The sequence below is a fragment of the Homalodisca vitripennis genome, chromosome 7 (assembly GCF_021130785.1).
Source record: "Homalodisca vitripennis isolate AUS2020 chromosome 7, UT_GWSS_2.1, whole genome shotgun sequence".
Classification (NCBI taxonomy): Eukaryota; Metazoa; Arthropoda; class Insecta; order Hemiptera; family Cicadellidae; genus Homalodisca; species Homalodisca vitripennis.
This window is the reverse complement of record NC_060213.1, coordinates 106,214,727-106,233,674: the sequence shown is the minus strand read 5'-3', so window position 1 is coordinate 106,233,674 and position 18,948 is coordinate 106,214,727. Positions and strand designations below refer to the sequence as shown.

The window sequence follows — 18,948 nt, the reverse complement described above, 5'->3', positions numbered from 1 at the left end:
CTAATCATATTCACCTCTGTTTTCTTTTACAAATTCAAATTTTCTTATGTTAAAAATGTACAAGTATTCAAATTTTAGAACCAAATCAAACATGATTCAATACATCAAAAAAGTGAAATTAAAATATAAAGTCAAGTATCGCGCCACTACATGGCAGTGAAAGTATGTCGGCACTTACGCCGTTATTAACTCTAGAAGTGGTCAAAAACCTACTGCAGTGGTTCAGTGTTTTAGGATACCTTTTCTAAAGCGTATTTTAACGATAACCAAATATAACATATACATCACTGTTCTCAAAAAACAAACACAGAGAAACCTGTTTTATTGATTAATTATTTTTACTTTCAACATAATGTTTTAATGCTTCAAAAACTCGGTGAATAAGTTCTTTTGTTATTTATATTTATTTTGAAGTAGGCTGCATAAAAATAATCCAAAATATACATTTGACCCCAAATTTTATGCTATGTTCAGAAATGTATAGTTTATATGATTTAAACATTATATTATATACTTTAATAAAAATTGGGCATCTTGACGGATAATAATAAACGAACAATTAAAGACGATAGCTGTTGCTTTGTAAACAAATAGATGTAATACGGCACACGTGTTCTAGTGGAGAACTGTATTACTAACAACACATAGATGACAAATTACATAAAACACAATTATGACATAGAATTAGCAATTGCATAATACACTAAAATTTAAAACATCGATTCCGTAAAATAATATACCGCATTCTTCAAGAGTTTCGACATTCCATTACATTACAGGATCCACACTCAACTCAAAATGTTAAAATCCTGATATTTGGGAAGTTTGGTTCATCTTAACAACCATATAAATTTCATCACCATCATGTAATATTTAACACTTACATAATATGAAAGTATGTTAATGCACCAAATATGCGGCTTTGACACAAAGACAACAGCGTAATGCACCACATACGCAGTGCTTGCCATTTCTAGGGTTAAATTACACATTATTGTTTAACATAGAATGAATAAACGTAACAAAGCAATAATTTTTATTTGATTTTAAGTTTTTATTTTGATGAATTTATACAATACTTGTAATAAGTATATAAAACACAAATATATTTAGAGCTTTTTACTGTTTTGTTAATATCTTAAATACAGAAATTGAAAAATGTTATTATTATATAAATTATGTTACAGTGGAACCTCGATATAACAAACCTAAAAAAGAAATACAAAACATCGATATATCAAGAACTTTGATATAATGAGGTTTTTTTATATCAAGGCTGTTTGGGGCAAACTTTGATATGTTGAAGTTTAGAATTGTTGTGAGGTGACAACAGAAAACAAATGAGTGTATGTGATGGAGGTTTCAAGTCTTGATATGAAAAATACGGTTCTGTACTTCAGTACGTTGCAATGATAAACTGAAACTTCAATATATATACAGGTTAACAGTAAGCAAAATTAAGGATGAAATTCTAAATATTGAGGTTATATAAATTAAACCTTCGTAAAATTAGCATTGAAGAAGTAAACAGCAAAATAGAAATCCTTCTCTGAATTTGTTTGTGTAACTTTAATCTAATCAAACAAGAACACTCTCGACTGCAAACAAAACCTTGCCCTGTACTTGCTGATAGTACAATAATCAAACTATAAAATGAATCTCTATTTTCTTTGTAACATTGACACATATTTTAACCGTCATTAGTACTGTTATCGTTGTAAAGTAATATTTTATTACTTTAGTAGAATTACTTTAGTATAAGCTATTCAGATATCTAGTGCAGCACAGGAATATATTTCAATTCAAATGTTAGTCTATTTCAGACTTTCTAATTCACTTTGAAATATAAAATCAGTCTAAAAAAAAACAATTGTACATATTGTGATTCACATACATGTTTGGGAAAAAACAGAATCAACATCCAGGACACTATGTATGGAGTGTTCATTATTACATGAGCTAATTAATATTAAATAAGTGCCACAGTTGAGCTTGGGCTCATTCAATGTGATATCATTCATTTTTTTATTTACCTTACTGGCGACCTATGCAAGGACCAACACATATGATTAAACAACAACTGAAATAACAATTATCATCTTTGGTATTCCTACTGCATTTCTAATTTTGAATGTTTCATTAAAATTAAGAAAAAATGTTGACTTGTGCTAATAAACATGGACTCACTTTTAAGTTTTTCGATTTGCATTAGTGCCTTTTCCGTGTATTTCTGCGCCTTGTCCATGTAACCAGCCTGCATGCTGTGCATTACAGTGACCAGGTATACTAGTACATACAAATGCTCCTTGGGCATCCATATGAACATGTCTCCCACATTGGTTCCGCTCACAACTGCAAACAATCACAATCATTACAGTGCCAAGGTATCAGCATATACAAATGCTTCTTAATTAACCAAATGATCATGTCTTCCATATTTGTTCCACTTACCACTGAAAACAATCATAATCATTACAGAGGCCAGGTATATCAGCACATACAAATATTATTTGGATATCCAAAAAAACATGTCTCCCACATTGCTTCCTCTCATCACTGGAAACAACAATAATCATTACAGTGACCAGGTATATCGGCATATAGAATCATTGGCATCCAGATGAACTTGTCTCCCACATTGGTTCCACTCACAACTGCAAACAATCACAATCATTATATTGACCAGGTATACCAGCATATAGAAATGATCCTTGGTATCCAGATGAACATGTCTCAAACACTCGTTCTTCTCACCACTGGAAACAATCATCATCATTACAGTGATCAGGTTTACCAGCATATAGAAATGTTTCTTGGCCTCAAGATAAACATATCTCCCACATTGGTTCTGCTCACCACTGTAAAAAATCATAATCATTACAGTGACAAGGTATATCAAAATATACATGTGCTCCTTATGTATCCAAATGATCATGTCTCCCATATTGGTTACACTTACCACTGAAAACCATCATAATCATTACAGTGACCAGGTATATCACCACATATAGATGTTTCTGGGGCATCCAGATGAACATGTCTCCCATGTTTCTGTAGGTTCAGAAAGTTTCTACAAATCTAGGATTGAAGTTTTGTTCCCAAGGATTCTACGCAATCTCAAAGTTAATTTTGTTATCCTCCTACTGGCAATGTTATAATAAACAGTTAGTGGTATCCAGTTGAATAAGTATTAGGTTATTAATATTAAATTTAATAACATTTATTAGAGTATTTTATTTAGAAAATATATCACAATACGTTAACTAAGTATAGGAACACTTAAAAAAATGTTTAAATGATGAAAAATAAAAAAAGGTATCCAGATAAATTACCAACTACACTATTTACCATGATCTATTATGAAAATTATATTAGATTTTAACAATAAAGAAATGTTAACACCAAATAAAAATTTAATTTTAAACACTTAATATTTTATTTGATAGGTAACACAGTTGCCTCCTTCTCAAGCAAACATGACGAGACCATAGAACTATAACGAAAATTTCTGTTAAAGCGATAATTGTGAAAGAACAACATCAGAAAGAAAAAACTTTCCAGTTGTCATATACTATTTCTGGAACTCCAACTCGTAAAAGGCAGTAACAAAACACGAACCCGTTTGGAAACTGGAAGAGTTGGTTAATCTGAGGGGCTAGAGAGTCTACTGTACTGAGAAAGTTTGTAATTCTAAATGCAGGAATCCAAACTAAAAACTTAATTATGCAAAACTAGCTATATCTGCTTGCATTTGTCTAAACCAAGCTTTCTAATGACTCCGAAGGCATCAGCATTAGCAGCTGGTTCATGACAATGGTCTTAACTACTATCACTATAATGCAAAAGGTGCTATAAAGATGGAAACTTTCACTATTTCACCTTTTTTTGTTAATCACCTTCTGGACTCAAAAGGTCGATACAATACACGAATTATGCTAAGTTCATTCAAAGAGATTTATATTAGGAACGCCTTATTCAATAATTCAATACCAATTAAAAAAACCTTTGTCTAACAATCAAAAGCCAATATACTTACCATCATCCGATGGCCAGGAGGGCATCATGATGGTTTGTATACTTTGCTGCAGTTGCTTCAGACAAGGCTTCACACTCTTGACCTGTCCCGCCATCAGATAGTGACACACCTGCAGAAAAAACACGGCCTTAGTAAGGTGAAGATATGTACCATCCAAAAATGAAGGAGGTGGAGGAAGCACCTTACAGCATTTCAACCTTCTTTCTTTATAGAAGCTGGGAAAGTTCATAATACTAGCCGCGGTGAGACTGCCTACAACTTTAGGAATAATGTTACTGCTAAGCCGGGTGCCATTTGTACAATAACTAAGGTACCTGAAAAACTATTTATTTTTCATTTTGTTATGGTACTATAATAGCATATTTTGGCAGGAAATCCAACAAAGTGATACAATATTTATAGGAACTAGTAATTACAAATAATGTACAAATAAACTGTGCTGATGATGCAAGTTGACCGAAATATGAGATAATAGTATGAAAATACAAACTAATATAATTTAAACATTATTAGGAACCAATAAGAAATCTCTTTATATCCCAATCACTGATTTTGTGACACATAAAACCTCCAAAAATATCCTCAGAACATAGTATGGCTGTAACATTACTGGTACAGCCAAAACAGAGGAAAATACACTAGTAGGAAAGATTACACTAATTACCAATGGCTAAAATATAAATTGTGTAAATACATGTACAATCTTCATTCAACAACAAAAATTGCTTATGATAAATTCGTATTATTCACATTATGTTGTATACACAAATTTTTGCTAAGTTTACCTGGCTTTTTTTAACCACAGCAAATATTCAGTTCCGTGGTACAATGAACAGGACCATTTCTCAAGTCTTAAATAGGCACCTATAAAACTCTTACTGATGACATAATGCCTCAAATTCTTTCCAAAAGCCTAAAAAATATATAGAATTTTTCAATGCAAAGTTTTTTTATGCCATGCAATATTTTATGCTATTACAGTGCTGTTGTTGAGTTGTTTTAGTTAAAAAAAACACACTGCTAAGGTCACCATTAGTTTCCCACTCTAAGATATTCTGTAACCAGGTAGTTTATTGAAATGTTAACAAGCGCGTGTCAGTTAAGAGTAACCGACCAAATATATAAGTACCTATACAGTATACTTTATGAATCTGCTAAGACAGAGCATGACTCACTGACCTGAAGTACAAGGAAGTAGACCTTCAGGTACTCTTTCTGATGCTGACTGCCTGTCCAATTGTCAACGAGCAGGCCGGCTTGGTTTAACAACGGCAGCACTTCTAGGAACTTTTTGTCTATCAGCAGTAGCTAAACAAACCAATGTACCATTTCATTAATTTCATGGAACAGATATATCATAGTGGAGTAAACATTGAGCAAGTATCATTGTTGGAGCAACAGGTTTGGTTCCCTTTATTATTAATTAACCCCCGTTTACACATTATAAATTCCACTATAAGCCATATTAACATCATTTTCTTGCTTTGTATAATCAACACTTTCGTTTATACACACTTAGGTAATAATTAAGATTTTTTGAAAGAAATTCTGTTGATTATTGCCATAACAGATCTAATTTGGTATTCATAAATGTACTATGTGACAACTGAAAAGCAGTAAATATACAAACTTGGTTAAAAATATACAACTTGCAACAAAATAAAATATTTCTGTTCGATTGATAACATGGTCTTTATCATTACTAATTTTATAATTATAAAGAATGTGTAAATCATGTAGTATTCAAAGTCCAAATTTATCTATGTACATTTATTTTTTGCGTTCAAATTATAAATGTAAATTGTAGCCATTTGAATCTACATCAAAAATTTTCTAACATTCGTTCTTTTACAACAACTAACAAAATGAGCCTTTGGAAGTCCAGGTGTTTCTGAATATGGATTTTATATGGAATGGCTTGGTTGTATGGACAACTTGGTTGCACCAGAAAGGCAGCTTTCATTACTATGTTTCCAACAGCCCCACCAGTGTACGGTAGGTCCTAAGGTAGAGTAGGTCTAAACATGTGTGTGACAGTCAGGTAGTTAGATTAGGTAAATCTTTCTAAGTATTCTCAATACAATAATATTTTTGATTCTTATGGTTGGATACATGTTTTGTTAAAATTGCATTGTGGTAGGTTTAGTAGGATGCATTATAAACTTTTTAAATTAAGAGGTTATCTTCCTTTTAACCCTTTAAGGAGTATTGCGTCATATGTTGTCTTATTTTGATAGGCTAAAATGAGTAATGGATGAAATCCAAAAAATTACCAAAAGGAGTAAAAAATAAAAAAATTTTAAAATCTCTATAAAAACACATGTTTATTTACATTTGAAAACTTAATAAAAAAGGACTAAATGTTTCACAAGTCAATATTTCAGTACTTTTTCAAAATCAAATGTCTTATTTCCTCACTACGACATACTCGATAAGTCACTCTCACAAGATAAATATTTCCACAGTATGCAGTAATACAAGGTATGGCTAATATAATGTGGCGACATATTCTGACAGCAACACGACCTTAAGTCAGTGGCTTCTACCAGGTGGCTACTGCGATCTGGTGGTAAAATCAGATTACAAGTAAATGCGAGCACAAACATGGAAGTTAAGTGGTACTTTGGGATTATACCGATGACTCCCGCATGAAGAACACAAAAATATAAATTTATAGAAACAAACATGATAGAACGAAAAAAACAACTCTTTAATTACAAAATTACAAACTTACAAGCATTTCCTGGTATTGTGATCGGTATTGTTGTCGCTGTTATCTTATCTTTCTCGAGAATCCCGATTACGGCAGGCCGCACGGCATCACATGATTATTTAAGTTTTTTGCACGATACATAATTGAATGGCTCCCCGGAAAAACGTTACAAGCGCCAAAATTAGAGTATGTTGTTTTTTTATGGAAAAACGTTCCTTGTGCTTCTATCTGTCACGTGGTGACATCTACTGGCTGATTTTGTAACTACAACAGGGAATTATGGGTAGGGGAAGCTCGTGCTCCCTGGAAGAACGTTTCATATGCAGCGCGTGGGCGAACGAGATCATGTCTTCACCGGTGTCAGGTCTTGTTAAACACTTAAATAGAGGCAAAAAGCGAAAGTTAAAAGTAGATTTGTGGAAGAAAGAAGTTAAGAAGAGTCACAGGAATAGTGGGAAGGAGTATTTAAACTACAAGAATGAAGTAATACCTGCAAAGGTACCTATTACTGAGGTAAGTGGAAAAACGTTACTTGTGCTAGGCCTATAGTTGAACACTATTATAACCTTTGTAATCCAGACTGATTTACCAAGACGTAGATATTTAATTTTCATTTGTAATTCTTTTTACTTGTAAATTATGGTCTACTTGTTCTCAATTATTTTTATTGATACTCTCATGTTTGCTATTTACAAGTCTTTCTCAGAAATATTGTGATGCACACGATAGGCTCGTTCGTATTGGAAATTTAAAAATTCCTATTCCAAATAATTTTGCTATTTGATAGTAATCAAAAATTATATTTAACCATCCTGAACTAACATACTAGACCTGGCATTTAAAGAATACATTAAACCAGACTTAAATGTTATTACTGTTTACTGTATGGGCTGTTTGATTTCAGGATTTCACATGTTCCTGCTCACATGAGGGCTGCAAAATCATACAGTTTGCGGCAAAGCTGGAGCTCTTCAATTCATTTTACGAAAAGACATACTCGGAGCAGACCTGCTACTTGGCATCACTGATGGAAATTTCTGAACCTGCTCGGCGTAGAGTTGAAGAGGCAATTTCTCAGCGTCACTGTACTGTTAAGTACCGATTGAACATTGACAAAAAGAGCATTCAGGTATGTCAAAAACATATTTTATCCATATTTAATGTGACAAAGCGTAGAATTCAAATGATTGTTGAAAAGCTTAAGTCAGGACAAAACTTGAACGACTTGCGTGGTAAACACAGCAACCGCCCTCACAAAATAAAGGACGATGATATCACTTTGGCAAAACAACACATTGCTAGCTTTCCATCCCAAGAAAGCCATTATGGGAGAAATTCTAGCAAAAAACGTTGCCTAAACTCAGATCTTAACCTATCTAAAATGCACAAGCTGTTCTTACAAAAGTACCCTGAGTCTAAAGTAAATCTTCACAGATACAGAATGATTTTTAATGAGGATTTTAATCTTAGATTTGGTGTCCCAAGATCAGACACATGTACCGTATGCGACAAACTTTTTGTCCAGTTATCTGCAGCTGATGACGAACAAACCAGAAATCGCATTATGAGGGAAACACAGCTGTACCATTTAAAAGCAGAAAAAGCATACAAAACTCTGAATGAAGATGTAGACAATCCAAAACTTAATGACAACATCATTGTTTTATGCGTTGATCTTGAACAAGTGTTGTTTACGCCTAACCTCACGCACTCTGAAATTTATTATCAAAGGCAATATTCAAATTATAATTTTGCTATTCACAATATGGGCAATAACGAGGTAACAATGAACGTTTGGCACGAAACTATCGCTAAACGCGTCCCTGCTGAAATAAGTTCCTGAATTCTAAGATACATTTTGAAAACCTTCAACAAACTTGAACCTCACCAACAGCGCAGTCTTATTGTATGGTCAGATAGATGCACTGGACAAAACAACTGGAAAATGATAGCATTATATCATTACCTTGTTTGCACCAAGTATTTTACTGAGGTCAATCAAAAGTTTTTAATGACCGGGCACAGCTTTCTTCCCTGTGACAGGGATTTCGCCCTCATTGAAAGATGTAAAAAAACGGCAACCCTTCAAGTACCTCAACACGTGTGGACAATGATTGAAAACGCTCGTCCTTCAAAACCATTTCATGTTGTGGTCATGGAACAGGATGATTTTATTGATTTGTCTCCAGCTGAACAACAGTTGAATAAAAACTCAAAACTTATCAAAGTTAGCCAAGGGAGATGGATTCAGATCCGATCGGATGATCCAAGCCAAATTCGTTTGAGAAAAACCCACAATCTTCTAGAGACATGGACAACAGATGTCATCCTAAAAACACCCCGAGGACGACGTCCACCTCAACTTGAAACTTTGTATAAAGTGACTGACCCCCTTGAGTTCCCAAAAATGTATGGGGGTCCTTTGCCAATATCTAAAGGTAAAAAAGATGATTTGCTGGCTATGTTAGAATTGCTACCTGAAGAACACAGACAGTTCTACCAAGAAATCCCAAGTGAATAAACAATATTAGTTAAGACAAAAACTGTATATCTTGTACGATTTGTTTACAAGATACTGTGAGTGTTCAAGTTGTAAAAAACGTGATAATTAATTGTAAAATAAAGCTCTATTACTTTCAGTTTGAGATTTTTGGTACCTCAGTAGTCAAAAGTAAAGACTTCTTGCAGCTATTACAACTTAATTCTTCACAAAACGTTCCAAACGCCAGTATTCCCGAGTGTGATGTTTCAGTGGAAAAACGTTGCTTGTGCATATCAACTATGCCCAAGCAACGTTTTTCCACTACATTTGCGCTTAAAATGTCAAAAACTTAATATTTTAGACTTTTATTTGAACAAAATCCTAAACATATAGTTTTTACTAGACCCAAAGAGTACACCCTAAAAAAAAAGGAAAATAATCTCAAAAATTTAGTCAATTAAACGTTTTTTTTTAGTTTTTGTACAGTTTATATAAAACGGTGCTTGGAACGTTTTTCTGGGGAGCCCTTCAATTGCCTTTCCATTACAATTTAATTTATATTTCTGATCAGCCCCTCTAGAAAATGATATTTTACTGATAGGTACTATCTCGAGGGATGTTTTTCTTTCGTTGAAATCAGCGCGGGCTTCGGCAGCACCAAAGGCGGATGGCCGGAGGCACTTGCATTTTGGGTGGCAGAGTGTGATCAAGAATAAAAACAAGTTTTGAGTGTTTTTTTCAATAAAGAGTTTAGTTTTTGTTTGGTAATGTTTGTTTTTGTTGAATTTTTGTATTTGGAGAAATGCCTACGGGTAAAACACGGAAGTACAAAGCGATGCACCAGCTGAACGGGCAGCGAGACTGCAATCACGTTATCTACTAGACCGCTCGACTTTGACCTCTGTCTGAGGATGGGGAGGGGTTTGCGATAAGACAATTCCTGTTTTATATTGACGAAATATTGTTCTACACTAATCTAGTAATCAGTAGAAGCAAAATGTCAAATAACGATTCATGTCTGGGTGTGGTCGCTATAATCCCAAAGTACCAGTTAAGTATGTTGCCGATAGATAGAACCATTTTACAGACTAATCTACCTAAAGGCAATCAGTAATAAATCTTTTTACAACTCTATATATTTTCTTTATATTTATAACAATTTGGTTGCCAAGAGACTGCATGCATGTTTCTCTACAATGGCAAGCGACGTAAATCTAGGTGTTTCTGTTTTGAAAAATAAAAATTGTACGTTTTGATTTTTTTAGTTTTTCATATTTACTTTTTGGATAGTGAACATTACATCTTTTGACTGTTTTGAATTTTTTTGAAGAAATTTGGTATTTTTGGTTTTGCGCCAATCTCACTCAGTAGTCACTAGTTTTTGCACATGAATTTTTGTACAAGTTCTAATATATTTTACAGTCCAATATTCAAATTCTACATACTTTGGCAATAATAAAAATAATAAGTGTATACTTGCATAGACCATGTACATTTTATAGCAGTTTAGAAAAATCCTTGCAAATCTGCCAAAATGGGTCTGCCAGTATAGGAGTTACTACTCCTACTGGTTACTGGAGAGCTAATGTCAAAGGATTTGTATAATTTAAGTTTTACATTTCAAATAATTTGAAATGTTAAATCTTTCACAGTATTTACCACTGAAACAAGTTTTTCATCTTCATGTAATATTGTGACATACCATACATCGGCTCAACAGGAACAACACCCTCGTGTAGTGGGCCTGTGAGATGTGAGCATAGTCCACCCCCACTCCCAGCAGGCTGCTGGCCAACTCGTAGTCCTTCTCTGTTGCATGGATTTGCTGTAAAAACCATAAAATTAATTATTAAAAAAATAGGAATGATAGAATTAACAAGTTTAAAATATAAATAAATAATGTCTGGTTGACAAATGACCGGACTGATGTTTTAGCCATACAACTAAAAGAGTGCAGTCTTCAAGATGAAATGCTACACAGCGGAGTCACACGACATCTAAACTCTCCATTTCCGCCAGTAGGACCGCTTCCAACTACTCAGTTGGGTCATGACTTTTGTACGGGTTAGACGGTGTGCCTGTTGTATTATGCGATTTAAAGTTTACATTCAACTTATTTAAAATTGGGGTACTTTTGTATTTTCTGGAGTTCACTCTGTTCCTATTTACTATTATATAACCTTTACGAGCGCTCATGTATCTGAGCTTGAATTTGTATACTACCTCCAAGGATGTTTTTCTTTTTTCACCAGACATGTTAGGTGCCACTGATGGCTAGGGGCATTTCTGATTGGTTTTGATTTCCCACCTCAGATCACGTGCTAAATCGTCAAACATTATCTTGACGCCTGAGAAAATGACGATCTGCGCCATGATCTGAGGTAGGGAAAGCACCATTCGTAAATCCCCCAGACCAGGGCACCTTAGGCTAAAAAAAGAAATACATCCCTCGAGATAGTACTACCTAAATTCAAGCTCAAACCATGTAAGAGCTCATAAATTTTCAATTTTACTTTATCTATTTATAATACCTACGTATGTATCTACATAATTATATAGCCTAATAATAATAGATAGGGACAGAGTGATCTCCGGATAATACCTAAGTACCAACATTTATCTGAAAAATACCCTTTATGCAACACTTTTTAAATTAGATTTTAATGTTTTATTTGTTAAAATATTTTTTATTAGTCTCCTGAGTTTTAAGTTATCTAAATAACATAATAATAAAAAATCATATTTTTGCGTATTATATAGAATATTACAGCTAAAATTACCCACATCAAGTCAATGTCCACCGTTACAAACTGTAGCTCTTGTTGCTCAGTCTATGCAAATAAAAGAGAAGGTATTGTAACGATATGATCTCGGTAGCCATGTCTGACTGGATATTCTTTTTTAGTTCTGGTGAGGGCAACACAACCGTTGCAACAGGCAGTTGGTCACTAAACAAGTGCCTCCTATTTTTACACAACTTTTATGTACAAACTCAATGTGACTCTATTAGAGTTTACAATTAGAATAGCTTACGAAATACATCAACAATACAATTAACTTATATTAAACCTAAAACAGTCCAAGCCACTTTCATCTTATTTTTCAGTCAAGCATTTTATATAATGAGAATAAATAAAATAATTAAGAGTTAAATGTGAAAACTTATACTTACTGCTAGTTGAAAAATAAGTCTACAATGCCAGTATATACTATGTTGTGATAGTTCAATAGCTTTCCTTAAAATTGGTTTCGAAAGATTTGACTGATTCTGCTGCTCATACAATTCCGCAAGTACACTGGCAGCTTCGAACTTTACGTCATCAAAAGCATTTATCATCTGTGACAGCATCCACTGAAAAATATTCATTCACATTAACGTCAACAATTACTTTTGACATTTGCTAACTCAAGTGGCAATTTATATATCGCACATTTTACAAGACTGAACAATATATTTGGTGTAAAAAATATAATAGATAAAAATATACCTTATGTAATGAACTAAGAGTGGTATAAGAACAAACTGACATGATAAGTAGCTATTTTATATCCCGTTCTCATTTTATTTCACCAGGCCCAAAAACACTTATTTATCCATTACATACTTGCCTCTGAAAAATGGTGTGAAGATGCACGCAAACGTATCTATAATAACTTGTCTAATGATTTTAAATAAGATAATACTTTGGACCTTTTTCAAAAAAACTTAATGTTTATTTGCTGGAAAATGGTTTATGAGAAAAATAGGAAAATTTACCTACCTTTCTGCATGCCAATCTATAACACTCATTGGTAAAAAAAATCAAGAAAAAAATGTTCAGTGCGTATAAACGGAAGTATTATATGTCATTATGCAATGTATATTGTGTACTTACAGCAGTATACATGTTTTATTAGAGTTGTTTTTTTTATGAGAGAAAGAGAGAAAAAAGGAAAGTTTTTACAATCTACATGCATGTATCTATAATAACTCATTTCTAGCCTACAACAATGATCTCAGGTTATAAAACTGGAAGTATTATATGTCATTATGTAATGTATATTGTGTACTTACAGCAGTATACATGTTTTATTAGAGCTGTTTTTTTTTTTTAGAGAGAAAGAGAGGAAAAAGGAAAGTTTTTACTTAATCTACATGCATGTATCTATCATAACTAATTTCTAGCCTACAACAATGATCTCAGGTTATAAAACTGGAAGTATTATGTTATTATGTAGTGTATATTGTTTACTTTTGTAAGTTGTCCCTTTTTGGAAGCTTAAAATACTTGTCCATGTATAAATATATACTTTAAATTCTTTCTCTCATGATTTTCAAAAACGTCACCAAAAATAACTAATTATAATTTTGTACCTCTTAAATTGTTTATTTTTGTTCCAGCTCCTTATTAGTTGTAACTAACTACATATTAATATAAATATTAAATTTATACTTAATTATATAATGTGCTAACCCGTAGGTTGTTTTATTTAGCATACAGTTTAGATTTCCAGGTTTATAGGTTTAGTTTCAATGTCTGTCTTCCACCATTTTCTCACTTCGATGGGTAGTGGGGAGTAGCTATCTGGTGGGGGAAATGGGGACAGAACTCCTAGGTTAACTCCACTGACAGTTTCATACCGGTCCTACACCAGCGTTATCAATGGCTGTGGCTGATGGCTTATCTTTTATATGAATGACCAGCAACTCTGGGCCAGTGCAGCATCAACTAACATGTCAATACCAAGCACTATGCAATTTTAGTGCATCTGGCATCCATGGATCGACCGTCAACGAGTTCCGTGAATTTTAATTAAAACAAATTATGTTTTTCGGAGTGTTTTGAACAAAGTTTGTGTTTTTTTGAGCAATTAGATACTCTAATTGATCTTTTAATTTAACATTGTTTTTAATTACGAGTGTGTGTGTTTGTTGTGTTGCTTTTAAATAGTGGAACGTTTAATGTTTTAAAAGTATGATAGAAATTTTAAGCCTAACTCAGTTAAAAGTGATGTAGCCTAAATGTTTGAAATCAGTATATGTTGGCTCTTTTTATACATTCCTGACTGGATCTACAAATTGATTATCTAATATGGTATTTATAACTACATTTTAAAATTTAAAACCACAGAGTCAGTATACATTTCACTAAATTTTAGCATTTTGTCTCATTCAATGAATGGACTGGTATTTGTTCTGCCACAAGGCTTAGTTTGATCATATTTCAAGAACTTCCTAAATAATTGGTGGTTGTGTGACTGTTGTTCGACGTGATTAGGCTAAGTTTTCCAGAAGAAAGTAGCTTACAATTACAGTAAACAAATCAGACAGTGGGTTGTTTTTAAATAGATTGTAAGTAAGAATAAAATTAATAGAAAGTTATGAATTTACAATATTATTTTCTTTGCTCTCTACAGTTATTACTTCCCAGCTTACACTGATGGCCAGAGGCATTGGTGTCAGCTAAATACACGTTTAAAAAAACAAAAACATCGTTCATTTGGGTCAAACCTCCTGAATTCAATAGGAGTCTATTACAGTATTGTTATTTTTGACAACCAATATGAAGTATATTTAAGCTCATAACAATATCCAAAAAACTAACATAAGTTTTAAAAATAAGCAAAACTAACGTAATCATAACTCAGTATATACGTACTAGGCCTATGTACTTACATACCACGTGATAACTTCCGATCACATAAAAATAGCTTTTCTTGACTTAAAAATAACACATGATTAAACAACGAACTTATACTCTCACTCTAAAAAAACACAATCACCAATTAAAAAGGAATTAGGCTAATTCATTTCTTAATATTTTAAATGCTCAAATAAATAACTTAAAAAACTAATTAAAACTGTATTACAATTAAAGTACTACCGCGATTGAGTAATAGACATCATTGATATTCAAGAAACAGTGAAGGTTATTGTACGAGATGGTTGATGGGTTTCACTAAAATGTTCTGGCTACAGAACACTCAGATAAGCCATTGGGAGCAGCTAACGCTAAAAATTATAAATAACGAGGAACACAGTAGACAAATATATAACCACAAATTTACATTTCAATTAATGAAAAAACAAAGTTATTTGTGATTTCCACCCCCTAAAACCATATATATATATATATTTGTACAGGAAAATGAGCAGAATACGTTACGTTTGATTAACTTGAATTTTCGATTAACTACTTCGGCCGTTAACCGCACTGATACCAAAAGTAGTTCTAGTTTTAACCCTAGAACTGTTAATCGACATAATTATGTCGGTTAATGCCGCTTTTGTGGTGTTAACCGTCAAAATTTTGTCGGTCAAACATTCCCTCGTATAATTACTTTTTATAATATACTCCGGTAACGTATCGATATAATTCATGCACCATTGGATTCGGGAAGAAAAATGCTAAGGAACAGATGAGTTTTATTCCTCTTTGTATTATGGTTATGACGTAGCAAGCTTGTTATTTTGAACGTAAAAGAAAACGCGACGCCGTTTGTTGTGACCGCCATATTGCCGCTCCCGTTCTGTATCACTTTCGTGCCGAGCTGTGGATATTTGTAAGTTTTAATAGTTTTACGCGTGTTTTAGTGTCGTATTTAATGTGTAGTGTGTTGTTTGATGTCGTAGTAGTGTAAACATATATATTTTAGAATAAATCAATTTCTATTTACTGAAATATGTTTGAGAAATTACCGGCTTTGTGTAGGCTATGGCAAAATGACTTGGCTAAAATTCATTTCACATAGTTTGTTATTGTTTTCACTTACTAAACGTTATTTATAGCACTCTTTTAGCTCTGAAGTAACTATTTATTTTTGGTAAATAGATAGTTTTCACAATAATATATTGCCTGTAATTTCTTTGGTTATATATAATAACTGTTTGGGTTATTCTATATTTTTTCAATATCTTTAGTTATATTTATAGTTTTCTAACTACATAATATTTCCTATTACTTATAAACCATAAATTTATAAATTTTGATATAGTACAAGCTTTAGAAACTATTTTATATTTTGCTGAATGAAAATTTTTCGCAAAATTTTTGAATAATGGCAAAATTTATCTTTTTTACTTTTCAAAAAATAATTTATGGTAATTATTTCATTACTACTGTATATTCTATTTTATTCTAAGTAATAAAATATGCAAAATAACATGTATTCATAGATAAATGTATTAGCAAAACTTGTTTTACCAAAGTCTTACGTGTACACCCGATTTTCAGAATTTATACGCATCGCTGCTTTTTGTTCTATAGCTTTATGATGCTTTCATAAATGTGTATAATGTTTATGTTTTTCTGAAACTAGATAAAATTTGACACAGAATGGCTATCTCACTTATAAATATTTCTCACTATAACTTCATTTCCTAGGTATGGTCCCCCCAAATTTAAGAAATATTTTTCGTAAATTTTATATTTGATTAAAAAAAGTGTTTATTAGAAAATTTTTGATGGTTAATTTTACAATATAGTGCAATTCTACGTTTAATTCTGAACACAAAAATATATACTCTTATTTATATTGCTTTTATTTTATATTTTTAATAATTTTTTTAAAAAAACCTTGCGCGAAGCTCCAAAACAGCCCGACACTACAGGATGAAATGACCGCCAGTTCTAGGGTTAATGTTCTATACCTAATGTACTTGTAATTTTTCGCACTTAACCTTATATTGTTTTGTTCAGTAGGGCAATTGCAATAGATTAACACAAAACTCATAGTTTCAAATTTGTTCAATCAAATTTACTTTTGGCTTTCCTTAGTACTTATAGGGACATTCACTGTAGGGACACTTACATAATATTGTTGTTTCAGACCTTAATTTGGTTGACTTGAGTATTAATAATGTTTTTAACTACCACTAACAGTAATATTAGTTTACTATCTCATATGCTAGGCCAACTAGGAAACTTATTAGTTTCATGAAGTTTATTTTAAAGCATTTATGAACATTTAAGCATGTTACACATCAAATTAATGAACATGGCTAATTTGAAAGTAGTATTTTGTTAATAATGTCCCTTCCATTGATAAGATATCAGTATAACAACATAAGACTCATCCATCTCTTGCACTAATTTAGAGGTTGGGGTTTGCTGCAAATAACCTAATATTAAGGTTGTTTCATGCCTAAATTTACCAAAATATACAAATGAACACTTATAGAATGAATCACTATAACTTCACACGCTAATAAAATAAACTACTAATCCTTATTTAACGAACACTTTCACTTAGAACTTACTGCTTGTTCTAAATGAGTCCTTGCCAAGTCTACATTTTTTGTATGGGTTAAAAGAATGTTTCCTAGTTGTAAATGTGTTCTAGCTTCTACTCTTGGCGGAGGTTTAAAGTGAAACACTGCTTGTAAACACTGAATGCACAATTTTATGTTGGGAGGACTTGATGTTCTAAAATTTTCAGCTAACCCTAACAGAGATAAATACCAAGCATCTTGAGACGAAGCCATTTTCTAAGTTTACTAACAACAAAACGAAGGTATAAGGTTTGCCAACATAACGCCACACCAACTGTAACAAAACTTTCATGAAAATTTCAACAGTTTCAGTAGTTTTGTGGGATAAGGAAGGTATATTCAATATTATGTATACTTTTTAACACACTATTTATAATTTGGAATTATGATAGCTATCTTAATTGGCTATCTGTTTACACATTCACTTATTAAATATGTGAAATTATTCCGAATATTTTATTAATATTAACTGTAATTCAAGACTTTGCACGCAATGGTGAATAACAAGGACGTCATACGCATATCTTTATACATTGAATAGCACTTATGAGACAATTTATGGCCATAGGAAAATATTTTAATTCTAATTTCCGTGCAAAATCCCATTATTTTATACTGAGTACCTCAAAATATTTTACTAGCATTTTAACTATCTTAAGCCAGAGTGATGAATCGTAGTCATGATCTGTTTTCTTTCTTAATGAGAGCACATGTAAATGAAGTAGTCCTACGATAATTTTAACTGAAGTATGCATAGTTAAGGAACATATTATTTTGAGCTTTTGTACGAAATTGCAACATAATCATAGTATCAACATAGTATCATGCATAGTATCAGGACGTCATACGCATATCTTTAATACATTGAATAGCACTTATGAGACAATTTATGGCCATAGGAAAATATTTTAATTCTAATTTCCGTGCAAAATCCCATTATTTTATACTGAATACCTCAAAATATTTTACTAGCATTTTAACTATCTTAAGCCAGAGTGATGAATCGTAGTCATGATCTGTTTTCTTTCTTAATGAGAGCACATGTAAATGAAGTAGTCCTACGATAATTTTAAACTGAAGTATGCATAGTTAAGGAACATATTATTTTGAGCTTTTGTACGAAATTGCAACATAATCATAGTACCAACATAGTATCATGCGTGAAAAAAAAATAAAAATACAATCACATATATTACTGGTTTGCTTCACAGGTCCTTCAATACTTTCTCATCTCTAAATAAATTACACTTTGTAATTCAATTTTCAGTGGTCAGAGGCTCGCTTGTTTCCTCAAATTATAGTCATGTAGAAAATGGCTTATTAAGTTGTTATTTTATATCCCTCAATTTTTTCTCCTTCAGCTACTGTAAATATGCCGAGACAAAATGTAAAGAAATCCAATATCGTGCACGTTTCGTGTACATAATAACCATTTTGATTATTACTTGAATTTTACAGCATTGTTA

At 32.3% G+C, this 18,948-nt stretch overlaps 1 protein-coding gene across 1 annotated transcript in view; it reads right to left on the bottom strand.

The window, feature by feature from the left end:
• The window catches only part of LOC124366147 (MAU2 chromatid cohesion factor homolog), a 30,488-nt gene extending 12,787 nt beyond the window's left edge, over positions 1 to 17,701 (bottom strand). The window contains exons 1-6 of the mRNA XM_046822470.1: positions 17,471 to 17,701; positions 12,404 to 12,583; positions 10,934 to 11,056; positions 5,216 to 5,344; positions 4,037 to 4,145; positions 2,188 to 2,352 (exon numbers count right to left, since the gene is read on the bottom strand). Of these exons, the coding sequence (XP_046678426.1) occupies positions 2,188 to 2,352; positions 4,037 to 4,145; positions 5,216 to 5,344; positions 10,934 to 11,056; positions 12,404 to 12,583; positions 17,471 to 17,695 (931 nt within the window). The 5' untranslated portion in view covers positions 17,696 to 17,701. The remainder of the gene's footprint in view (positions 1 to 2,187; positions 2,353 to 4,036; positions 4,146 to 5,215; positions 5,345 to 10,933; positions 11,057 to 12,403; positions 12,584 to 17,470) is intronic.
• Positions 17,702 to 18,948: the final 1,247 nt, after the last annotated feature.